The following is a 26,443-nucleotide window of genomic DNA, read 5'->3' as shown; positions in this document are numbered from 1 at the left end:
CCATGATGTCATTTCTATCAGTAATTTTAGAAATAATTTGGACTTAGCTGTCACAATTTGAAAACATTTTATGTGAATATTCTCTTTATTCTTTTAAGAATATTTGAAGTGCCTAAACATATGATAACATTTTTATCTTATAAAGCATAATATTAAAAACATCTCTCCTAGGGAAGACCCAAGATGGCAGAGTAGGGATCGGCAGCCTGCAATCCTCCTCCTGAAACAGTGGGAAGATAGGCAGGCTTGCTGGGCATAGGGAAAGCTGTAGGGCTATGGGGCAGTTGGCATAAGCAGCCAGCAAGGAATGGCCTAGCCAGACACTGGTGGCCTGAGAAGGAGACCTGCTTTTATTTTTCTCTCTCTCTTTTTTTTCCTTTCTTTTTCTTTCTTTTCTCCTCTTGCTTTTTTCCTTCCTTTTCCTCTTCTTTCTTTTCCTTTTTTTTTCTCTTTTTTTTTTTTTCAGTTAAACACAGGCAATTCTAAAAATTTAGAATAAGTGGAACCAAGTGTCAAAGAAGAGTGTTAACACAAAGCAAAATAAAATTAAAACCCTCGGCAAGAGAGAGAAACTGACCAACAGAGTAGACCCATCATGATAAACAGATGCCTAGATATCAGCAAAAAATTACAAAAATTACAAGCCATACTAAGAAACATGAAGATATGGCCCAGTCAAAGGAATAAACTAAAAAGATGGAGGAGACACAGATTTTGGAACAACTAATCAAAGATGTTCACACAAACCTCCGAAATCAATTCAAGGACATAAAGGAAGAAATAAAGGATAAGATACTGGGTAAGCATACAAAAGAAATTGTAAACATGCATTTAAAAATAACATCTTATGGTAATGAATGGCACAATAGAGAAAATTAAAAATACACAACAGCAAATTTGAACAAACAGAAAAGAATTAGTGAATGGGAAGATAGGACTTCTGATATCACACAGAAAGAAGAATAGAGAAAAAAATGGAAAAAATTGAGCAGGGATTCAGGGAATTGAATGACAGTAGGAAATACACAAACATATGCATTATGGGTGTCCAAGAGGGACAGGCGGAGTGTTTGAGGAAATAATGGCTGATATTTTCCCAATTCTTATGAGGGACATAGGTGTACATGTCCAGGAAGGGCAGCATAATCCAAACAGGTAATAACTCTAACAGATTACTCTGAGACACATAGTAATCAGATTGTCAAACACCAAAGATAAAAAGAGAATCCTGAAAGCAGCAGAAGAAAAGAGATACATCTCATATAAGGAATGCTTGATAAGATTAAGTGCTGATTTCTCTTCTGAAAGCATGGAGGTGAGAAGGCAGTGGTATGATATAAGTAAGATGCTGAAAGAAAAAAACTGCCAGCCAAGAATTTTGTATCCAGCAAAACTGTCCTTCAAAAATGAGGGAGAGATTAAAATATTCACAGATAAACAGAAATTGGGAGAATTAGTCAACAAGAGTCCTGCCTTTCAAGAGATACTAAAAGGAGTTTTGTAGGTTGAAAGGAAAAGACAGGAGAGAGGGGTTTGGAAGAGAGTGTAGAAAGGAAGATTATTAATGTAAGGGTAACTAAAAGGGTAAAAAGAGACATAATTAAGATATGACATATAAGCCTAAAGACAAAATGGTTGAAGTAAGTACTGCCTTTACAGTAATGACATTGAATGTTAATGGGTTAACCAATTAAGAGATACAGATTGGCAGAACGGATAAAAAATATATCTATATATCCATCTATATGCTGTCTACAAGAAGCTCACCTTAGGCCCAAGGACACAAATAGGTTGCAAGTGAAAAGTTGGAAAACGATTTCCCATGCAAGCAATAACCAAAAAAGAGCTGGGGTAGCTATGCTAATATAAGACAAAATAGACTTTCTATTGTAAGGGAAAAAGAAGGACAATATATATTAATAAAAGGGGCAATCTACCAAGAAGAAAGAACAATCATAAATATGTATGCATATAACCAGGGTACCTGAAAATATATGAGGCAAACACAGGCAAAACTGAGGGGAGAAACAGATGCCTCTAAAATCAATACACCACGCTCAGCAATAGAACATCTAGACAGGATCAATAAAAAAAGATCTTGAATAATACATTAAAGGAATTAGACCTAAGAGACAAACAAAACACTGTACCCCAAAGCAACAGGAAATACATTTTTCTGAGCACTCATGAATCATTCTCCAGGATAGACCACATGTTAGGTCACAGAACAAGTCTCAGGTAATTTAGAAAGATTGAAATTATGCAAAGCACTTTCTCTGACCACAACAGAATGAAGATGGAAATCAATAATGACCGGAGAGGCAGCAGACTTGGCCCAGTTGTTAGGGCGTCCGTCTACCACATGGGAGGTCTGCGGTTCAAACCCTGGGCCTCCTTGACCCGTGTGGAGCTGGCCCATGCGCAGTGCTGATGTGCTCGCAAGGAGTGCTGTGCCACGAAAGGGTGTCCCCCGCATAGGGGAGCACCACATGCAAGGAGTGCGCCCCAGAAGGAGAGCCGCCCAGCATGAAAGAAAGTGCAGCCTGCCCAGCAATGGTGCCACACACACGGAGAGCGCAACCAAAAGAAATACTGATTCCCATGCCGCTGACAACAACAGAAGCAGACAAAGAAGATGCAGCAAATAGACACAGAGAACAGACAACTGGGGTGGTGGGGTAGGGGAGAGAAATAAATAAATAAATCTTTTTTTAAAAAATGACTGGAGAACTGGAAAATTCACAAATACATGGAAGTTAAACAATACACTCTTAATCAGTGAGTAAAGTAGGAAATTGCAAGAGATATTAGCAAATATTTCAAGGCAAATGAAAATAAAACAGTATCAGAGCTTAGAGGATTCAGTGAAGGTAGTGCTGAGTGGGAAGTTTATAACCCTACATGCCTACATTAAAAAAAGAAGAACTAATATCAAAAATCTAAATGCACATGTGGAGGAACTATTAAAAAAATAAAAATAAAAAACAGCAAACCAATCCCAAACAAGCAGAAGGAAAGAAATAACAAAGATTAGAGCAGACTTAAATGCATTTGAAAATTTTAAAAAATATAATTAACAAAACCAAAAAGCTGGTTTTTTGAGAAAGCTAATAAAATTGGCAAACCCTTAGCTAGATTAACAAAGAAATAAAGAGAGAAGATGCAAATAAATCAGGAGAGAGGGGACATAATAAAAAAGATCACAAGAGGATACTAATAAAAAATTGTGTGCCAACAAAGTGGACAACTTAGATGAAATGGATGAATTTCTAAGAACACACGAATAGCTACACTGACAAAAGAAAAAATAAATAACCTCAGCAGACCAGTCACAAGGAACAAGATTGATTAAGTCATTAAAAAGTTCCCAACAAAGAGAAGTCCAGGACCAGATGGCTTCACAGCTGAATTCTACCAACCATTCTGAAAAGAACTAATGCAAATCCTACTCAAACTCTTCCAAAAAATTGAAGAGGAAGGAACATTACCTAACTCATTCTTTGAAGTTAACATCACCCTAATACCAAAGCCAAATAAAGATACTCCAAGAAAAGAAAATTACAAGCCAAGCTCTCTAATTAACATAGATACAGAAAACTTCAATAAAATATTGCAAATCAAGTCCAACCACATCAAATAATTTATACACCATGATCAAGTGGGCTTTATCCAAGGATGTTTCAACATAAGAAAATCAATTAATGTAATATACCACATTAACAGATGGAAAGAGAAAAATTACATTATCATCTCTATTGATGCAGAAAAGGCATTTGATAAAATTCAGCAACCTTTCTTGATTAAAAAAACCATGAAAGATAGGAATAGAAGGAAACTACCTCAACATGATAAAGGTACATATGAAAAGCCCACAGCTAACATCACACTCATTGGTGAAAAGCTTAAGGCTTTCCCTCTAAGATTTGGAACAACACAAGGATGTCCACTATCACCACTGTTATTCAACATTGTATTAGAAGTTCTTGCTAAGGAGATGCAAGGAAAAGATAAAAGGCATCCACATTGGAAAGGAAGAAGAAAGACTTTGACTATGTGCAGATGACATGATCCTATATATAGAAAGTCCCAAAAAGTCTACAACCAAGCTACTAAAGCTAATAAACAAGTTCAGCAAAGTGACAAGATATAAGATCAATACACAAAAATCAGTGTTTCTATACACTAGGAATAAACATTCTGTGGAGGAAATAAAAAAAAATTCCATTTACAGTACCAACTAAAAGAATCAAATATCTAGGGAAAATATAAGGATGTAAAGGACTTGTACACAGAAAACTACACAACATCACTAAAAAATCAAAGAAGACATAAATAAAAGGAAGGACATTCCAGGTTCATAGACTGGAAGATTAAATATCATTAAGGGTCAGCTGTACCCAAATTCATCTATGGATTCAACACAATCCCAATAAAAATCCCAACAAGCATTTTTACAGAAATGGAAAAGCCAGTGATCAGATTTATTTGGAAGGGTAAGAGGCCCTGAATAGCCAAAAATGTTTAGAAAAAGAATGAAGTTGGAGGGCTCACCCCATCTGACTTTAGAGCGTATTACAAAGCTATATCAAAACTGCATGGTATTGATACAAGGATAGACATATTGACCAATGGAACCCAATTGAGAGTCCAGAAATAGACCCACACATCTACAAAACCAAATAATATTTGACAAGTCAGCCAAGTCCACTCACCTGGGGCAGAATAGTCTCTTCAACAAATGGTGCTGGGATATACATATCCAAAAGAATGAAAGAGCATCCCTATCTCACACCCTGTACAAAAATTTAACTCAAGATGGATCAAAGACCTAAATTTAAGAGCCAGGACCATAAAACTCCTAGAAGAAAATGTAGGGAAGCATCTATAAGATCTTGCGGTAGGCAGTGGTTTCATAAACTTTACACCCAAAGTGTGAGCAGTGCAAAACAATTCCTTTCCTCTGCCCCATAATACCTAAGTCTCAGCCTGCAGCAGTCACTGTGGACATCATCCAAAATCCCTCAAGATGGAGGAATGAACAAAAATAAGGGGGAAATGTAACCACAGATCAGAGCAGATTTATTGTTATTTTCCTTATTATCTTGTATTTACAGAGTAACTTGTAACATTAAATTTTTTTAAAAATCCATGAACAGATCACATAATTTAAGAACTAGAACCTAATATAATTTTAAGCTTTGAAGAAAAACCTCTCACAATTTCTAAAGCTTAACTTATTTACGTCCATGATTTTTATCTAATATAAAAAACAAACCAGCCTTCTTTTCAAATAGTTTGGAATTCCTGTAGCACCTACTTTCTACCTCTCTGTAGTAGATATTTTGATACTTAATCAGAATTTTCTTCTTTACTTTTTACTTAACTTTTTCTTATCTTAACTCCCAAGAGGAGTTTAGTAAGACTATCTTACATAAAGATAGCATTTTATAACTTTAAAACTGCCCTTTAGGAAGTGGATGTGGCTCAAGCAGTAGGACATCCACCTACCACATGGGAGGTCCTGGGTTCAGTTCCTGGTGCCTCCTAAAGAACATGAGCAAGACAGTGAGCTGATGCAACAAGATGATGCAACGAAGAGACAAAGAGACACAACAAGCGGGAGCAGAGGTGGCCGAAGCCATTGGGCACCTCCCTCCCACATGGGAGGTCCCAGGTTTGGTTCCCAGTGCCTCCTAAAAAAAAAGATGAGCATACAATAAACAGACACAGAGCAGACACCATTATTAGATGGCTCCTGTCAGGGAGTTCTTTATAAATTTTATTATTTTTTGAATCCAAAAATCCAGCCTTTAAGATCTGCCTGTCTGAGCAGATATTTGCAGTTGACAGCCCTTCGGTTATTTTGAAGAGAATTAGCATGTCTCCTCTAAGAGAAGAGATCAAATTTCATGGAAGTCAGCCATCTTAAATCACTTTTATTGATCCTAATCACAAGTACTTGGAATCTCTATAGTTAGTATTTACTTAGAAAACCTTTTAAAAACATAGATGTTTCTGCTGTTCCTGAAAAATCAGAAACCTAATTTCACAGCATATGCAAGTGGGTGATAAGAACTAACAATCCTAATAAAAATAATAACACAGTTAAAAAGAAATGTTAAATTCCTAGTAAGGGGGACAATTGCTTCTTATCTGGAGTCTTTAGTAATATGTGGAAGTATAAGGAATTGCACTAAAAAATAATTCTGTTAAAATGAATAAGGGAGATCTTTTAATTTAGGTAACAGTATTCACAATCTTGGACTTAATAGACACTCAATAAGTAGTGGGAGAATACATCAAGAAAACTGTCCTATGTTATTCTGAGAATGAGTCTCATTCAGATTTATAATCTCACGTTCTCCTGTTTTGTTCTTTCTGTGGAAATCTTTTATACTGAAGATGTTTAAAGAGAATCTTCCTAGAAAGAACTTCAAAAAGTTGATGGTTACAAATCTAGTGGAGTTATTTTTCTCTTAAGTGAATGGTGAAATCGTCCATGAAAAAATTGTTGAAATAAGTGTTTTAAATTATACCAGCAGGATTTGACACAAAGCCAGGAGTTTATTTTTTAGAAAAAAGTAAAAGAAAGAAAATTTGATCTTGATAAAGCATTTCTTATGAAGTCAGCAGATAAGCTGCATTTTGGAATTGCAGTTTATGTTTTAGGGGAATATGGTTTAGATGGGGTCATTCATATTTTTGTTTTCCATTTTCTCCTTAGAACAAACTGCCTATTTTATTGGCATTTTTACTTTCCTGTGGGTAGAACGACCCATGACGACGAAAAAAAAGCCCAACTTCACTTTGCTGCTGAAAGCGTTATTATTATCCAGCTACGGAAAACTCTTGCTGATTCCAGCTGTCATTTGGGAACATGACTACACACCTCTGTGCCTCAAACTCATTAAAGTATTTGTCCTTACATCAAATTTCCAGGCAATTAGAGGTACGTTTATATTTTATTCTGTCTTCTCAGCTTTCAGCCCATACGAAAGCTTAAAGCCTTGTTTCTAGAGCAGGAGATCTTAACAAGGGTCCATGAGACTGAATTGAAATTCAAAAAAACATTATTCTTGTGGGGTGGTATGGGTGTGATATATTTATTCAGTAATACACAGTATATTGTGGACTTTGTAAGGGGTCTGTGGAACAAAAAATGTTCAGAACCCCTGCTAGAGTACAGTGGGATTTTTTTCTTTTTCTTTTTCTTTTTTTTTTTTTTAGTGAACATTGGTATTTTTATTATCTGGACAGTTTTGTAACCTGCTTTCAAAATATACTACAAACATCTTTTTGCTTAATTCATGACTAATACATGACTTATATTGGCTGTCCCAAAATCCATTATATGACTACACCATAATTTATAATCAGCATTCCATAGTTGGGCATGTATTGTTTTAGTAACAGCCCTCTAATAAACGTTTTTGTGCATATATTTTTGTGCATCTTTGCTTTTTATTTTTTTATTATGTTAACATATATACAAGATAACATTTCCCATTTGAACCACTTTTAAGTATATAATTCAGTGATATTAATTGCATTCACAATATTATGCTACTGTCACTGCCATCCATTACCAAAATTTTTCCGTTACCCAAATAGAAACTTTTTACCCATTATGCATTAACTCCCCAAAGTGAAATCATACAATATTTGTCTTTTTGTGCATGGCTTATTTCAGTCACCATGTCTTCCAAGGTTAATCCCTGTTGTAGCGTGTATCAGAACTTCATTCCTTTTTACTGCTGAATAATATTCCATTGTATATATATATCACATTTTGTTGATTCATTCGTCTGTTGATAGATCCTTGTTTTGCTTCTACCTTTTGGCTATTGTGAATAATTAGAGCAGTTTATCAATGGAATTCTTCATAGAATAATAATAATACCTAACATTTATAAGGTGCCTTATACATAGCAGTACTTGGTATTTGTCAAATTTTACCACATAGCAGTATATAGTTTTCAGATGCTTCCATATACATTACCTCTATCCTGTGAGGTTACATCTGTTTTATGAATGCGCTTGCAGGGCTATGAGAGTTAAGGGTCCAGAGTTACTTGGCTGGGCAGTTGTCAATTTTAATGTTAATGTTCCCCAGATATTGTGAGAAGTGCTGTATTGGTCAACCAAAGGGTGCTGATGCAAAATACCAGAAATCAGTTGGTTTTTATAAAGGACATTTATTTGGGGTAGGAGTTTACAGATATCAAGCCATAAAGCCTGTTACTTCCCTTACTAAAGTCTTTTTCCATGTGTTAGAGCAAGATGGCTGCCAACATCTGCCAGGGTTTAAGCTTCCTGGGTTCCTCTCTACCCGGGGCTTGCTTCTTTCTGGGCTCAGGGTTCCTCTCTTCCCGGGGCTTGCTTCTCTTTCCTCTGTGTGCTCACGTCCCGGGCCTCCAGCTCAAGACTTAAGCATCGAACTCCAACATCAAAACTCCAACGTCAAAAACCCTCCAACTGTGTCCTTTACCATGTCTTTTTCCTGTGAGTCCCCACCAACCAAGGGGTGGGAACTGAACTCCCTACTGGCATAAAAGGTTTACCTGATTAAGTAATCTTATATGCCCAGAGGAAAAGATCAGTTTACAAACATAATTCAGTATTTCTTTTTGGAATTCATCAATAATATCAAACTGCTACAAGAGCTATTTTAAATTAAACTATTACCTGATACTTTTTATCATAATCTTTATCATCTTGCAAACTATGACACCAGGAATATGTTTTGTTTTGTTTTTCCCCTGCTGTTCTCTATAGCCTCAGAATACCTTTTTCATTTTCCTCTTAAATATTCATGGGGATTCGCCTCTTAATTTGAAGAGAAGCTCAGCATTTTTGTTACAAGCGTATTCTTTGGGTCTCTCAAAATGTTTGCAGATAGGAAAGTAGGAGATGGTAATAGCTTAGATTAATAAAAATACAAATTTTCTAAACCACATCACCTTTACAAAACAATTCATATTACCTCATGATCTACTATAACATTTCATTAAACTTTTAAAACATATTAGTTGAAAGATGAGCAGGGCCCAGACGGCAGAGTAAGACACTTCGGTGCTCTGTCCCCCCACAGAAGCTTTGAACAACCTGTAAGATCTGGCAGAAGCATCTTTCTCAGAACTCTGGATAACCTTTAAAGGACTACAGTAACCATGCAAGCACCAAATCAAGAAAAAAGGCTACTTAAAAGCAGTAGGATCTCATGGTGTCTTGGCTGGCCCCTCCCTTACCCCCACCAGCTCAGCAAAGAGCTGGCCCAAACTCCTAGTGTGGCTCCTTGGTCCTCATTCTGAAGGGAACAGAGTAACCCTCATAAAAATACTGAGAACTGTGAGGATATTTATTTCCTAGGGAAAAGGAGCCGTTCATAACCACATAAACAGGAGAATTCCTAGGGCTACATATGCATGCAGACCCAAGACAAGATGCTCCCTGTGCTTTGGCCTGGAGCTATTCTCTAAACTCACGGTATGCATAAATCCTTACACAAGTCAATCTGCAAAGAATGGGAAAAGGTATTTTCTTTTTTTAATTTTTTTGTTAGCTCTTGGCTTTGGAGGAAAGCGCTGTCATAACACTGGCTAGATACAAGTTTAAGGAACAGATGACTCAGTCTAAATTCCAGCAGTAGCCCCTTAAAGTATCAAAATGTCCAGGTTTTAACCACAGGTTACAAAACATAAATCACAGGAAGCAAAGTCCCTGGCAAAGGCGATAATTAAAGCACTAGAAACCATCAACAGGGAGGACCAGACCTGGGACATACCAAAGACTTTTTAAAAAATGGTCCTAACTCTAAGTTAAGCCATGGATTATATAATAGTACAATTATAAAAATGTGCTATCATCATTTGTAACAAATGTTCCAAATAGTGCAAGATGTTAATAATGGTTTGGTATAGGGGAATCCTGTGTTTTATACATAATTGTTCTGTAACCTCACAGCTTCTCTAATAAAGGAAAATAAGAAGATCCTAAATATGCTCAAAGAGATAAAGGAAAACATGCACAAAGAACTAAAGGAAAACAACAGATTTACACAAAGAATAGAGAGATGGAAATTCTGAAACAGAACCAAACAGAGCTGACAGTCATAGTAACAGGAAAGAAAAATTCCCTAGAGAGGTTCAACAACAGATTGGAACTGACAGAAGAATCAGAGAACTCAAAGATAAGACAATTGAAGTCATTCAGTCTGAGGAGCCAAAAGAAGAAAGAATGAAGAAGTGAACAGAACCTATGGAACCTGTAGGACACCATCAAGCTTACCAATATGCATTGTGGGACTCCAGAAGGAGAAGGGAGCAAGGGGCAGAGAGACTAGACAAAAAATTGTCACTGAAAAATGATACACAGGGAAGTAATAGGAAGTAAAGTGATCTTTGGTAAGGGGAATGACAGGAGTAAATATAAATGCCTGTACCAATACGGTATTGTATTTTTGGCTTGTAACTCCACTTTTTACTTCCTACAGGATCTAAAAGGCAAATGTACAAAATATAATGAGAAATCTGGTTTTTTGATTCATAACGTATAAACGTGTAATTTGTGACAAAAACTACATAAAGATGGGAGGATGGAGCGGAATAGGAACATAGTTGGTGTATACTATTGAAGTTAGGTTGGCATCAGAGCAGACAAGATTGTTATAGACTTACGATGTTAAATTTAAGCCCCATGGTAAGTACAAAGAACATATTAGAGAATATGTAAATGTACAGAGACAGAAGTTAGAGTAGAGGTTGCCAGGGGCAAGAGGCACAGGGAATAGGGAGTTAACAAATTGATGCATAATGGGTTTAGGGTTTCTGTTTGGGGAGATGGAAGAAAGTTTTAGCACTGGAAAATTGTGAGGGCACTGCAATGTTGTGAATGTTATTAACCCCATTGAAGGGTATACTTGGGAGTGGTTAAAACGGTAAAGTTTATATTGTTTGTATGTCCCCACAATTTTAAAAAAAAAAGAGCAACTAAAGAGACAATGACATTTAAATGATTGTAGATGTTATCTACAAAGGAGAAAAGGCTCTGAGGGATATTATTGGGACACATGGGAAAAAAATGGAATATAGACTGTAAGCTTTGTATTAATGTTAAATTTTTTGAACTTAATAATTGCTTTTAAGTGAATGTCCATGTTCTTAGGAAATGTACATGGCAGTATTAAGTGTTTGAATATTATGTGTACAGTCTACACTCAAGTGTTCAGAAAATGGATTGATAAATAGAGAGAGAGAATAAGGCAAATGTGGCAAAAAGTTAAAATTGGTGGATCTGGGATAGGCAAATTCATACCCCTGAAAGCAGATTAGTAGTTGCCAGGGCCTGGGGAAAGGGGTAATGATTATGACTGCTTGGCGGGTTTGGGATTCCTTTCGGGGATGATGAAAATGTTCTGTAACTGGATACTGGTGATGGTTGTCAGCATTGAGAAGGTACTGCAAGTCACTGAATCACACACTTTAAATAGTTAAAATGGTGAATTTTATGTTATGTGAATGTTACTTGAATAAAAAAATTATTGCTTCTCAAAAAGTAGATCTGGGTATCTTGAGCAGGGGAGGGTAGAGACATGTTAGAATTCCCTTATGGGGTTTGTAGTCTTTTTTGTAACTGTAAGTTTGAAAGTATTTAAAAATAGAAAGTTTTTAAAAACTTATCAGTTTGCTTTTTTCCCCAGTGACCCTGAACGTCAACCGAAAGCTGTCCTTTTTGGCTGTCTTGAGTGGTTTACTGTTGGAAAGTACCATCGTCTACTTCTTCCAGAGGATGGAATGGGATGTTGGAAGTGATTGTGCCATCTATAAATCTCAGGATTTTTGAAGAGGTACTAAAAACATCTGTGGTATTCATGCACTCAGACGAGTGTCCCTCTCAAATTAGACAAATTTAGTTGTAAAGTAAATAGGCCTGGGGGAGCAGGTGAAGGTCAGTGGTTGAGCACCTGCTTCCCAGCAGTACCTCCTAAAATATAAATAGGGCCTTTACAATTAAAAAATAAATAAATAAACAAATAAGCCCACTTCCATCTTTCTTGAGGAGTAAACTTTAGCATATGGCTCCCAGGGCCCTTCACTTTAGTTCTATTTATTATCCTCAGTGCTGTCAACATCCTGTGCTTTTGTCACATCTAGTGCCCTCCCCTCACTGTTTCTCTAACACCTCTACTCAAGTCATTCCTTCCAAGATCTCAGACTCTGACCCTCCCTCTGACACCTGGCTCCTACCCTTCCCAACCACTCTACTCCCTCACTTCAATCATCCCTGCTTTGTCTATCTTTTTTACTCTTAGCCCCTTGATAGCTTTTCTCTTGAAGCATTCCTCATTCTCTTTTCATTCACACCCTAGCTTAATCTGCGCCATCTTTTGCTGAAAAGGTTATAACAGCCTCCTAACTGGCCTTCAGTCTCTACCTGTGCAACACGAATCTTCACAGGGTGCTACTTCTGGTGTCACTCTGAAACTTTCAGTTATTTCTTAATGCTGACATAGAAGTTTCTGGTCTCTGGCTGAGGAACACCTTTTAATTTTCTCTAAGTTTTGTGTATGGCCCTACATAATTTGGTCCTAATTTTTCTCACCAGTCTTATTCCCACCCACATTCTCTGCTACAAGTATTCTGATCATCTCTAGATGCATCTTATGCTTTTTCCAGGTACTGGAGTGCCCTCTTCTGCCTGGTCGAATAGTCATCTTTTGCTTCTCTGTGAAATGAAAAAACTTTCCAAAAACTTGAGTTTATAGTGATCACTCCATCTGTTGACCTCCTAGTGCTCAGATCTTCTGATACAGTCCCAGTTGGATATTTTCTCCTAAACTGTCATAAGTGTAGTTTCATACTTGTCAAACTACCTGTTAGAATTTGTAGTTATGAAAATAGTTATTTGAAAATGATTATCCTCCTTTATGTTATCTCATGTTTTAGACTTATCTGTCTTTTATATTAAAATTCTATGTGTTTATGCTTTACTTCCCCAACCTGGCCAAAAGTTTGGTGCAGGAAGAGACCATGCTTTAGGTTACTCTCTATCTCCCATTGTACAGGGCCTTGCCCTACATGAGTATTTATTGGTTTATCAATAGAATGTGCCTTTCTAAATATTTCATTATCCACAGTTGTATTCTGTACTATCTATGACATGATCAGCTGCATCTGAAAAGAAAAGACATGAAATATAAACTGAGCTACTCACTTCTATTGACTAATATGGAGCAAGGATTTGGAAACATTTCCTGAAAAAGAAAGCAGTGATTGTGGCACTGGGAGTCCCCATACCCACATGCCCACACACACATACACACTCTAGAAACCACTAAACCAAACCACTAAACCATACACATTAATGCACATGGACACACATAGAAACACTCAAGACAAACACAAGGAATGTTGCCCACAGGAACTGATATACACAAGTGAAGATTTACATGTTATAGACAATCCCGGGTAAGCATTTGAATTGACAGAGGGACATGTAATTCATAATTCACACATAATAAAAAATTTGCATTTCATTTTTTTGACATGTTTTTATATTTTTAATTTAAATGTTAAGTTACTGGCTATAAGTAATATATATATATATATATTTTTTTTTTTTTTTAAGATTTATTTTTTATTTATTTCTACCCGCCCCCCCCCAGTTGTCTGCCCTCTGTGTCCATTCACTGTGTGTTCTTCTGTGACTGCTTCTATCCTTATCAGCAGCACCGGGATCTGTTTCTTTTTGTTTCATCATCTTGTGTCAGCTCTCCGTATGTGCCGCACCATTCTTGGGCAGGCTGAACTTTCTTTCGCTCTGGGCAGCTCTCTTTACGGGGTGCACTCCTTGCGCGCGAGGCTCACCCATGCGGGGGACACCCCTGCGTGGCAGGGCACTCCTTGCGTGCATCATCACTGTGCATGGGCCAACTTCACACAGGTCAAGGAGGCCCAGGGTTTGAACCGCGGACCTCCCATATGGTAGGCGAACACCCTATCTGTTGAGCCAAGTCCACTTCCCTTAAGTAATATATATTAAACAGTAATATATATTGAGCTCTTACAACAGTAGAAACACTATTCTCTTAAAGGCTTTCAGAATAAACTGAGATTTTGTAAATTTCCAATTAATCATCTTTCCTTGCAGCTAAGTTACTCTCTAAATTGGCTGATCCAAAAATAAATAAAATACTAAAAACCATTGAATTGTACACTTTACAGGGTCATTTTTGTGGCAGGTGAATTACCTCGCAAAGCCATTAAAAAAAAATAGATGTAACATTTCTCCCCCTTTCCCTCTCCCTATTTCATGCATTATCTTATTCATTCAACAAATATTTACTGAGTACCTACTGTATATGCGTCAGACAGTTGATGCAGTGGTGGATAAGACATGATCCTCTTAAGTTTACAGAGAATAGATTCAGAAATGCTAATAGATGATTACAGTACAAAGTGGTAAGTGCTGTAAAGGGATAAGAGTAGGATACTTAGGAATTGCTGAGTAGAAACATCTCTTCCAGCCTTAGAAGTCCAAGGGGTTGTGTTTTGCTTCTTTTTTTTTTTTTTTAGGTACTGGGGCAGGGGATTGAGCCTGGGACCTTATGTGGGAAGCTGGTGCTCAGCCACTGAGCACATTGCTCCCCTGAGTTGGTTTTTTTTTTCGTTTTTGTTTTTAGGAGGCACTAGGAACCAAACCCAGGACCTCCCAGAGAGGTTTTTTGAGAGGATGGGGAAAGGAAAGGAACTTTCCAGTGTCCTTGGTAACAAGAATACCAACACATGCAAAGACCTAGAGGACAGAGTGTGTAACATGCATATGCAGGGAACTACTGGACAGAGAATGGGTGGTGGAACTTTTTAAAAATGGTGCTAGAAGGGAGCAGAGGTGGCTCAAGTGATTAGGCACCTCTCTCCCACATCAGAGATCCCAGGTTCACTCCCGGTGGTTCCTAAAGAAGCAAGGAAGATGAACAGGCACAGCAAGTAAAAAACAACAAGGGGGTGGGGAAAAAGAGATTGTCTTTAAAAAAAAAAAGTAAACATCATGTAAAGGTCAGATTATGGAGGGCCTTATGAGTTGTAATTTATCCTAAGGGCAACGAAACCAATACAGAAAGTTAAAAAGAAGAATCCAAAAGGGAAAACCCAGTTGGGATAATGTCACACAATAGCTACAGGATGGAGAGGACTGTTGACCACCAGATGGAGACTGTAAATGTTAAGGAGAGAGGATAAAAGTAGTCAGACATATAACCAAAAGGAAAAACATCAATTAAAAAATAAGGATTAGGGAAACGGACTTTGGCCCAGTGGTTAGGGCGTCCGTCTACCATATGGGAGGCCCGCGGTTCAAACCCCGGGCCTCCTTGACCCGTGTGGAGCTGGCCATGCGCAGCGCTGATGCGCGCAAGGAGTGCCGTGCCATGCAAGGGTGTCCCCCGCGTGGGGGAGCCCCACGCGCAAGGAGTGCGCCCGTGAGGAAAGCCGCCCAGCGTGAAAAGAAAGTGCAGCCTGCCCAGGAATGGCGCCGCCCACACTTCCGGTGCCGCTGACGACAACAGAAGCGGACAAAGAAACAAGACGCAGCAAATAGACACCAAGAACAGACAACCAGGGGAGGGGGGGAAATTAAATAAATAAATAAATCTTTTTAAAAAAATAAATAAATAAGGATTAGAAGGACAGGATGTGACTCGAGTGGTTGAGCACCTGCTTCCCACATGGAAGGCCCCGGGTTCAGTTCCCAGTGACTCCCAAAAACAAGCAAACAAAGGAAAAAAACAACTCATGAGAGCCCATGTGGCTCAGTGGTTGAGCGCCAGCTTTCTACATAGAAGGTCCCAGGTTCAATCCTTGGGCCCCAGTACCTCAAAAAAAAAATTTTTTTTTTAAGACATTTGAAACCTCTTTGTGTCTGTGAGGTGTCCTAACTGCTTTGCAATGTACAGGAGACAGCTAGCTTAGATTCACAAGGTATAAATGAAACTCACCTTCCCATCTCTTGTCAACATGTTATTTATTCATAACTCCTTGGAATGAGAAAAGAAAGGGTAAGACTCCAGGAAAAAGGCAGAAAGACTTCCTTCACAATGGCCAATTAGACACACTACTAGAAAAATTAACCAGTCTTCCCCCCAACACCCCACTCCACTGCCACGCCTCGGATGTTAAGCTTACCTCTGTAGTGGCCCTAAATTTTTTTCTACTTTAATGAAAAATTTCATAGAGAAAAGTTGAAAGAATTGTACAGTGAAAACCACCTAGATTTTACAGTTGTTAAATTTTGCCCTACCCTCTTTTTAAAGTTTGTTTTAAATGATTCCTGAAACTGGACAGAATTGTGCAGCTATTATAATTACATTGGGAAGTGAAGATGATAGCCAGGCTTGGTACCTTGAAATGGTGTATGTATTTCCCAAGACATCCCAACTGAGATACGATCTAACAAAAAATATATGTTAAAATCCACATGAAGGTATAAAATTAGATACCTCCTCCTTTGCTGAAAGGTACACACAAACCATCCTGGAAAGCCTGCCTCAGAATCACAATTCTGGATCAGTTATCTTCAAAATCATGGCTACACTTTGACGGACCCCACTGTTAACTCTTAAGTTTTCAGCAGCCAAGAACCAGATGAAATTTTTCAATTTTTGGGAGCACAATATAGAGTAATATTGCACATGGGAAATAGCCAAGTGGTCTCTAAATTTTATGTTTGTTTGTTTCCTACTGAGTGTTTCAAACCCTTTCAACCAAATTGGGAAGAAAACACCATGCTGTATATAAGAGCCAAGGAAAGGATATTGTTAGATATTTACAACAAAACAGCATCAATCAAAAAAGTTGTAGGTATTTTTAAAATCAGTCTTTTGGATATGAGAAACAGAAGCTTAAAATGGTTAATGATTTGTTCAAAGTCACCCAGATAGTGACAGAGTCAAGACTAAAACCTTGGTCTCCATTCCTATTCTAAGGGTGTATCTCTGGGTCTATCCTCCCGCATTGAGAAAGAGGACAATTTATTGTTTTTGAAACAGGAAGAAAGAATGAGGGGGTTTAAAATTGAGAACTCAAATAACTAGAGCCAGATTTAAATATTAGTGAAGTCTCCAAGGGAAGAAGCCATAAAGGAAATAAATATTTTACTATATTGTTGCCTCAGTGGAAGAGCTGTGATCCTTAAAAGCCATATTGTTCTTTTCTGAAATATAGCCATAACCTTTTTTAAAAAAATATTTCAATTGAAAGGGTTTTTTTTAGATTTTTTAAATTTAATTTTCTTTTATTCTCCCCCCCCCCCCCAGTTGTCTGTTCTCTGTCTATCTGCTGCATGTTCTTTGTCCGCTTCTGTTGTTGTCAGCGGCACAGGAATCTGTGTTTCTTTTTGTTGTGTCATCTTGTTGTGTCAGCTCTCCATGTGTGTGGCGCCATTCCTGGGCAGGCTGCACTTTCGTGCTGGGCGGCTCTCCTTATGGGGTGCACTCCTTGCGCGTGGGGCTTCCCTACGCAGGGACACCCCTGCGTGGCACAGCACTCCTTGCGCGCATCAGCACTGCGCATGGGCCAGCTCCACAGGGCTCAAGGAGGCCCAGGGTTTGAACTGTGGACCTCCCGTGTGGTAGACGGACACCCTAACCACTGGGCCAAGTCCGCTTCCCATAACCTTTTATTATAAAATTGAGAACACCTTCTGAAGGGAAGTTTTTAACCCCAGTAATTTTAAAATGTCTTCAGGTTCCTAAAAAGACAAAAGAAGAGCATTACGAAAGCAAGAACCTTGAGACCCAAAACAGGACTCTCTGTATTTATTCCTATTTAACAAATATTTATATATCCCTTTTACTTTGTGCCAGGCACTATTCAAAGGACTTTATAATTATTTACTCAGTCAATCCTCATAGTAACCCTAGCGATGACTGTCAACTAAGGTGGACTCCAAAAGCCCTCTGCAAATTTACTTCGGAGTATGTGAAAGGGTTAGAACTGTGTGTTGGGGCTGTAGACTGAGTGGGGATGTCCCATCACGACACAGAGTGAAATGGTTGAGTGCAGTCCTTTTGCCCATGCACACAGTGCCAGTACAGTATCACCAGGATTTCAGGAAGAGTTCGTTAGCAAGGGCCAGCCCAGAGATCAGAGGACAAATATTCTCACATCAGTCTCCAAGACGTGAAAGCTGTGCTAACTTTTATGTGATTTTGTTGGGCTGATTTAGTGTAATGAGGCAGATGGAGTGAGATTACGTGGGGGAAGAGGTGGGTTTCAAAACATGTTTGGTCATACATCACCTGTAAGAAAATGGTGCAGTGGTGGCTGTGGATGTGATTTTTACTATTATACTGAAGCAAAGGTAACTTAGGTCAAGCTTTTTTTTCTTTTTTTTTTACTTCAAATTTTTAAAGAACAATCGTACATTCTATACAGGATTCCCATACATCACCCCACCACCAACACCTTCATTGTTGTGACACATTTGTTACAAATGATGAAAGACCAACATCATAATATTACCGCTATCTATAGTCCATAGCTTATATTTGGTGGGTTTTGCCTACAAACCATCTGTATTAGCCAGCCAAAGGGGTGCTGATATAAAATACCAGAAATCTGTTGGCTTTTATAAGGATATTTATTTGGGATAGAAGCTTATAATTACCAGGCCATAAAGCTTGTTACTTTCCTAACCAAAGTCTATTGCCATGTGTTGGGGCAAGATGGCTGCCAACATCTGCCAGGGCTCAGGCTTCCTGGTTTTCTCTCTTCCTGTGGCTTGCTTCTCTCTGGGCAGCTCCTGTTATCTCCACAAGACCAGATGTAGACTATTAGACAAATGGTTTGTTTCTTTTCTCAGGGCCTTTTGTCTTTATTCACGACCAAGCTCCTCTGTGTGCTTACTTCCCCAGGCTCCAGCTCAAGACTCCAACCTCCCTTCTCTGTGGCGCAGTTTCTCTGAGTCCCCACCTACCAAGGGGGCGGGGATGCAGCATCCTACTGACGTGGCCCAATAAAGCCTTAAACATTATTTAATCAAGTAAAAGTAAAACTTCTGAATTCAGTACACTCTAATACACCCAGAGGAAAAGACAAGTTTACAAACATAATCCAGTATTTCATTTTGGAATTCATCAAGATCAAACTGCTACACCATTCTGTTATTAATACCATATATAAATACTGTATTTTTGTTAGAGTTCACGAAAGAACACTCTTATATTTGTACTGTTAACCATAGCCCATCATTCACCATGGGGTTCACTCTATTATACAGTTCCCTGCCTTGTGTGACCCATACAAAGTGTATACTCAGTGGTTCTCAGTTTCAGAGAGTTGTGCTGTCATCACCTCAGCGCATTTCAGAATATTTTCATTACTCCAAAAAGAAAAATCCAATATCCCCTTATAAACCCCCATTATTGACCCTTAGCATTGACATAGTACCTTCTTTGCCGTTGTTATAAAAACAATATTACTGTTAACTATAGTCTATACATTATATTAGTTGTATTTTTGCCATGTATCTCCATATTCTTAACACTTGTAATAGAGGAGCATTCTTATATTTGTACTATTAACCACAATTATCATCCACCACCGAAACTAGTTATACAGTCCCTAGATTATCCTCTAACTTCCTTTCTATTGATATTAGCCTCCCTAGACTACCCCTTTCAGCCACATTCACATTTATAAATCAGTGTAAGTTAAACTCACCATTATGTTACCATCAACTCTATTTCCAAACATCTATAATCCACCTTATTAAACAGTCTACACACATTCAGCATCAGCTCCCCATTCTCAACTGACATTCTATCTCCTAGTAACATTTAATCTAGAGTTTATTCATCGTATTCAATTCATATTAGTGAGACTGTACAATATTTGTCCTTTTATGTCTGGCTTATCTCACTCAACATAATGTCCTAAAGGTTCATCCTTGTTGTCATACACATCCAAGCTAATTTATATTGTGACAAATTAAAAGGAGAACACAACAAAACTTATGGGCTACAGCTAAGGCAGTTTTGAGAGGGAAATTTATAGGCCTTTTTTGTATTCTTTTTCTTGGGCCAGTTTTTCCATCTTCTTAGTACGGCTTGTAATTTTTTGCTACTTTCTAGGTATCTGATTATGATGGTACGTTTACTCAGATGCTCAGTTTCTCTTTCGTAGGGATTTAGTTAGCAGGAGGCTGTGTTACTTCTGTCCTTTGATTCTTGGTTCAGCTTGTTCTGGGTCTTTAGTTGCTCACATCTGAGGCCTGGGCCCAGTAATGGGTTGCAGACCTAAGCTTGCAAGGGCCTTGGGAAGGAAGGCTGTAAAAGCCAGAAAAGCCTCTCTTCATTTCCTCACGTGCACGTCCTTTGTCTGCCAGCAGATGGTGCTCTTTGGCAGCCCTCTCAGTTCAAAGCCTGCTTGGGGTGTGCTGCAAAACAGGCTGAATCACTGATAGAGGATTCTGCCTGGAGGCTAAGAGCCCCGCCTCGTAATTCAAACTTTCTGAGGCCTTTTCCCACCCTTTCTGGCAGCCTCCACCCTTTTCCTGGGTGGGAATTAAATCCACTTCCCTCTGCTTTCTCAACAACCAGTCCTAGTCAGTAGAGAGGGACTTACCAGCTCCCAAGGCAAACAACGGCCCAGCCCCAGCTGGCTGGATGGGCTCGTGGGACACAGCAGACCAAATATGAGGGTCAGCTGAGTCAGCCTCCCCTTTCCTGGGGAGGTGGATCCCCAGGGCCTCCTTGTCTGTAGCCACCAGCCCCAAGGCCTGAGAATTCAAAAGTGTCTGTAGCGGGAGCAGATGTGGCTCAGCAGTTGAGCGCCTGCTCCCCACATGGGAGATCCCAGGTTCAATCCCTAGCGTCTCCTAAAAACAAAAGCAAAACAACAAGCAAACAAACCAACTCAGGGGAGCCGATGTGGCTCAATGGTTGAGCGCTGGCTTCCCACATACAAGGTCCCAGGGTTCAATTTCTGGCCCTGGTGCCTCAAAAAAAAAGCATAGGCTGGGGGAGGATACCGGCAGTTGCAGCTGTAGCTTTTAAATAGATTTTGCCATGGCAATTCTTTTCCTTTGCCCCTCTCCCCTCTGGCAGTGTCCAGCCTTGCCCTGGTGTCCTAAACCCTAGATTTTTTTTCTAGACAGTTTCTGCCTGTCCTCCAGCTATTTTTCTGGGAGATAAGGAGGGAGTCCTATGTCTTTCTAGTCCGCCATCTTCCCATAAGTCTATACCACGGGTTTTTTTATCCATTCATCAGTTGATGGGTATGTGGGTTGTTTCCATCTTTTAGCAATTGTGAATAATGCTGCTGCTGTGAACATGGGTGCACAAATGTCTTTTGGTATCCTTGCTTTCAGTTCTTCTGAATATATTCCCAGTCGCAGGATTGCTGGATATGGCTGTTCTATATTTAGCTTCCTGAGGAACCCTCAAACCCTTTTTTTAAAGAGAGATGAGCCCCACTAACCTACTCCAATGCTGCCTTCCCAGAAGTAGGCTAAGCTTTTCTTAACTACATGTGTCCAATTGACCAGAACCAGTTTATTCTACTTCTAAAGTGAAAGGCAAAAACTGAATCTAACCTGGATCTTGGGATTAGATCATCTAATATTTTCATTACTATGCATAAGAGGAGATAAATTCCTATTAATATACATTAAAGGGACGGAGTTTTAAAACTAATGAAATAGAATCTTTAATAAACCAGTAGGAAAGGCTGATGGCTTGAAATACTAGAAATTATTCTCTCTCAGTTCTGGGGACCAGAAGTCGAAGGCAGGGCCACACTCCCTCCAGAGGCTCTAGGGAGAATCTGTTCTTTGTCTTTCCAGCTTCTGGTGGCTGCAGGCATTCCTTCATTCCTTGACTTGTGGCCACACCACTCGTCTCCAAGGCCACCATCTTCAGATCTCGCTCTCTCTCCTTTGTCTTCACGTTGTGGCCTCCTCTGTGTAGGGGAGTGGGTGTGGCTAATCCGTCTGCCTCTCCCTTATAAAGACACTTGTGATGGCATTTAGGGCCCTCCCAGATAACCCAAGATAATCTATCTCCCCATCTCAAAATCCTTACGTTAGTCATATCTGTAAAGATTCTTTATCCAAATAAGGCAACATTTGCAGGTTCAAGGGATTAGGACCTGATATCTTTGGGGGTGGAGGGAGAATTTTTTCAGCCTGACCTATCATTCCTTTGGCTAATACAGTCCCTGCACGTGCACACACAAACACACATCCGATCAAATTTGAAATGGGAGTCTACCATGCAGCATAACCCTTTATCTTACCTTTCATCAAAGTCTGAGGCAGCAGATTTTCAGGGCAATAGAAGAGTTCTCTGAAAGGTACCTTGTGGCACTATAAGCTACCTGTTCTTGATCACGCAGAAGCTAGATGACCGTATATGTGCTAGGAAGGAGATCCCTGCTTTGGCGGGGAGGTAGATTCCAAGTAGATGTTCCTGAAGTCACCTTGCTTGGACATATTTGGCAAGGAAACACCATTTCCCTAGCTGAGCGCCTACTACAGTGTTTATCTGTGGGCCTTAATTGAATTCAAGGGCAGACCTGCCTCCCTGAAGTACTGCAAGCAAACAGCACTACTTGTCTTTCTCATGGCATGTGCTTCTTGTGTTACTCTTTCCTGGCTTTATCTTATCTGCCCTCCCTCCATTTCCACTTTCACCTGACTTCCAAACCCTCTTTTTAATTGCACTGTATCTTACTGTTGTGTGGATTTTTATAAAACAGGCTTAGTTTTGGGAATAAAGGAGGTATAGAAATAATATCAATGAATTTTCAAGTAAGTAAATGTATCAGGCATACCTACGTGTGCTAGAGTATACCTCCTATCCTCTAGAAACACCTCGGTTCTTTCTTCAGCAGCAGAAGATAAGGTCAACCTCCAGGTTTTATGTTGACTCCTTCCAATTTCAGTTCCTAACACACTGATTTAGTAAGGGTGGCTGAGTCTGTGTCAGTGATTATCAATGAGACAGTCTTTTAGGGTCCCTCTGTTAGAAGCTTGTCAAGAGAAGTCACATGGCATATGACTGAAGAGAGATTGAGTTGGACCTGTCTTCCCTAGTGTTTCTACCAGGAAGGCAAATGAGGCAAGAACTTTTGGAATCAGTCACATAGATGACACATACCCACTGAACATACTGCAAGCTAAGAAATGCTTGTAACATAGGGTATCTGCAAGTTGAGTCTTGTGAATAAGTTCCCATTCCCATTTTCCAAACTCACCGCACTCTAGGTTCCTAAGGCAGGTATATACATGGACACAGCAGATAAACAGGCAATACCACTAGCTTGTCCCTTAACTTCAAATGTACATCTTTCCTACCATTCTGCTGGTCTTTAGGTATTGCAGAGGAGCTTTCTTTAATATAAATCATATTCTAAAGGTCACCTTAAATGGTCTCCCCTTCTTTCCTGGCATCATTTCATCCTAAGGATATGAAAGAGAATGAAGGATAAGATGCTCTTCTTCCCTAAGTCCTAGGACAGAACTGAGCAAAGTTATCCACTCTTAACTTCCCCTCTCCCACATAAGGCTTAGCCATTCAACAATTGAGAGCTGTTCTCAGGCCTTATCGTGCCCATTACTTGAACCACGTCCATTCCTGTTGTAAATACACTTCTCACCAAACCTTCCCTCCCAGTGTAACGGTTTGTGTTCCTGGGACTCCATTTGTCACTGACTGTCTTGGAAATAGAGTAGGAACCAAGGAGAGGTGATTATTAAGTTTCTGTCTAAGGTTGGGGATACATAATTTTCTTCAAGCATCTGCCTTTTTAGGCCTCTAATCTCTTTCTTACTGTTGCTTTTACTAGTGTATTGCTTTATTTAATAAAGGTTTTACTCAGTATTCTGTAGATTATTGTTTGTGCTAGCTCTGCAGGGAATCAGTCAAGAAAACCAGCTGGGAAGTTGGGTTCCTCAGAATTAGAAACCTAGAGACCTGTGCTGTTGACTATAATTATAGGCTCTGAAAGAAATTAGGCCTGTGCACAGAGGAATCACACCAAGACTCAGTAAAATCTATTGCACAATAAATCATTAAATAATAAAACACTATGATGTAAGATTAAGGGCTTGTACCAGATAATCACTGATGCAACCATTCAATGATGCTTTGACATTAAGGCCAATGAAGGTTAAAATAACCACAGTCCTTGAAAAAGTAGCAACTCCTAATAGGCATCCACTGGGTTTCTGGGGCTTATTAGACTTGTTACCTAGAACATGTACTATTGAATTTCATTTTATTTAGGGAAAAACCTCAGCAATCTGAAGGCATGGGGATATGGGGATATTTAAAGAGCCAAAATTGTTTTTTCTGGAGTAGACATAGCTAAAGGGTTGACCTAAGTACAGTCTCCCATCAAGATAATTATGGCAGAAATAAAACCTTGAAATCTTACTTAGAATTTAGTTTCCAAAAAGCAAAAACAGAACTTTGGGAAAGGTCAGATTTTCCTTATGAAATGTGGTTCTTTCACCCAAACTGAAAATCAACCCCCAACTGATTCTGTTTGGAATCTGCTCTAAGTGTCAGAGGCAGTTGCACTGCGTTTTCCTAACAGCCAAGGCGCCAAGGGAAAGCCTGACTACCTGTAGGAGCTGTATGGCTTTGGAGGAGCCATTCACTCTCTCTGACCCAACTTCTTCCCAGCTGCCTTAAGGGGTGGAAAACACTTTCAAATATTACACAAATGAAGGCTAAGAGAAGGAAAACCAAAAAACAGATTAGATGTATCTCTTTTGACCAAACTACTTCACTGCCTTGGTGACCCCACTTCAGGACTTTCATGTGCAAAGCAGTGATACTTTCCCTAAAAGCCTTTCCACCTTTTCTATAGGCACCTGCCCTCAATAACATCAGGCAGGCTTCCTTTAGGTAAGGTCTAATTGAATTTCTCAAATTTTCATTCAAACACAAAGGTGGCTTAAAACCTTTAAAAGTGGTTTAATTGAGATTAGGGCCTGCTAGTCACCACAGTAGTTCGTTCTCCTTCACTTACATTCCTCAGTTGGATACTTCCCCAAAGTTCATGATGAGCCTACTCTTTCACTTAGCTAGCAAAACAACTAATTTTTCTATATTATTCTGAAATTTTTAAATGAGTTATTTATGGGACCTTCTAGATAAATATTTGATAATATGTGACCTAGCCAAAAATAAGCATTTTAAAGGAATAGACTTTTTCAGTTTAAGCAAATGATAATGCAAAACTTTTAAAGTAACCAGTTTTTACAAAGCTTTTAAAGCCAGTTTCATTTTTCTTTTACTTTCATTGAAACAAACATCTCATTTTGAAACAAGGCAAACAAAGGGTCTTCTCTAAATTGTACTTATCAAAGATGGACTCCTTCTGCAGAATTAATTCACATAGAATCCTCTCACCTGCTGAGTTTCTTCAGATTCCAAATCGCCAGGAAACAGGAAAGGCTGTCCTTGAAACTCTTCCAGCATTCCACAGGCCTGCGTCAGATAATGAGCTCCCAGAGAAATCCTCCTTAAACTTACAGTTGGCCTCCTTAGAAACTTCACCTAGGCTGACCACACCTGTGGTGCTTTACCTTAGATTTCACTTTATCGCTACACTTTGCCTATGGCTTAAAATGAGCATTTAAATGTACAGAGCACAAACTGTAAATCCCAAAAGAAACTAGCTCCATCTTTCTTTAGCTATGACCTTAGGCAAATCACTTAACCTGTGGTTTAATTATAGAAATGAATATGTTTTATGAAGGCACAAAACACGATACATAAAAATTTTTGGAGCCGTTGTTTATGCCATTCGGTCTACCTTCTCACCGTCTTCCTCTTGAAGAATTACTTAAAACTAATGATTTATACCAAGTAGCAGTAAAGGACACTAGTTGAATTTCTTTGTTAATCTGTGGGAACCATATTGGAAAACATTTTATGGTTTGGTAAATTTTGTTATTTTCTTGCCAACCTGTATTTACAAGAGTCCACTACATTTGAAATGAGTTTGGGGTGAAATGCATATTTCAAGTGGCGTATTAAAAATACAGAGGTTTCTGTAAATACGCCCACTTCACCACAAGTAAGGAACGTGTGCTATCGCAGCTTCAATGCGATCCACTTCCAACTCAGAGAGACAAACAACGGAGATGGGAGGCCAGGAAGTCTAAGGGAAGGACTCCATTCTGAACTGCAGGGCCCTCCAAGCCTGCGCTAGCCCTGGTGCTGCCCTCCGTGGTTGGCCCATTTGTACAGCTTTGGGGTCTCCTGACCAATTCCTTGGGGCCCAGGGCAAGCCAGGCTTTTTAGCCCCACCGGGACATCCCTCTCAGAGCAGCACTGGTCCTTTAAGTGCTGGGAACTGGGCTGGGTCACCTAAAACAGGGCTGCTCAAAGTCTGCAAATGAATTTTCTTGGGGCTCACATTAAAATGCAGGA

The 26,443-nt window shown here is 39.2% G+C and overlaps 1 protein-coding gene across 5 annotated transcripts in view; it reads left to right on the top strand.

Moving 5' to 3' along the window:
- Positions 1-26,443, top strand: part of ARV1 (ARV1 homolog, fatty acid homeostasis modulator) — a 52,629-nt gene that overhangs the window by 9,148 nt on the left and 17,038 nt on the right. For 3 of the 5 annotated variants that reach the window (XM_058309545.2, XM_004467086.4, XM_058309546.2), the window contains exons 4-5: positions 6,725-6,949; positions 11,699-11,845. In XM_058309545.2, coding sequence (XP_058165528.1) covers positions 6,725-6,949; positions 11,699-11,841 — 368 coding nt within the window. In that variant the 3' untranslated portion in view covers positions 11,842-11,845. Of the gene's footprint in view, positions 1-6,724; positions 6,950-11,698; positions 11,846-12,674; positions 15,675-18,910; positions 23,879-26,443 lie in introns of those variants that run through there. The other 2 variants (XM_004467088.5, XM_004467087.5) reach the window with 2 other exon arrangements.

The sequence above is a fragment of the Dasypus novemcinctus genome, chromosome 13 (assembly GCF_030445035.2).
Source record: "Dasypus novemcinctus isolate mDasNov1 chromosome 13, mDasNov1.1.hap2, whole genome shotgun sequence".
Lineage (NCBI taxonomy): Eukaryota > Metazoa > Chordata > Mammalia > Cingulata > Dasypodidae > Dasypus > Dasypus novemcinctus.
Note: the sequence above shows the minus strand (reverse complement) of the source record. Positions and strands in the feature narration are given on the sequence as shown.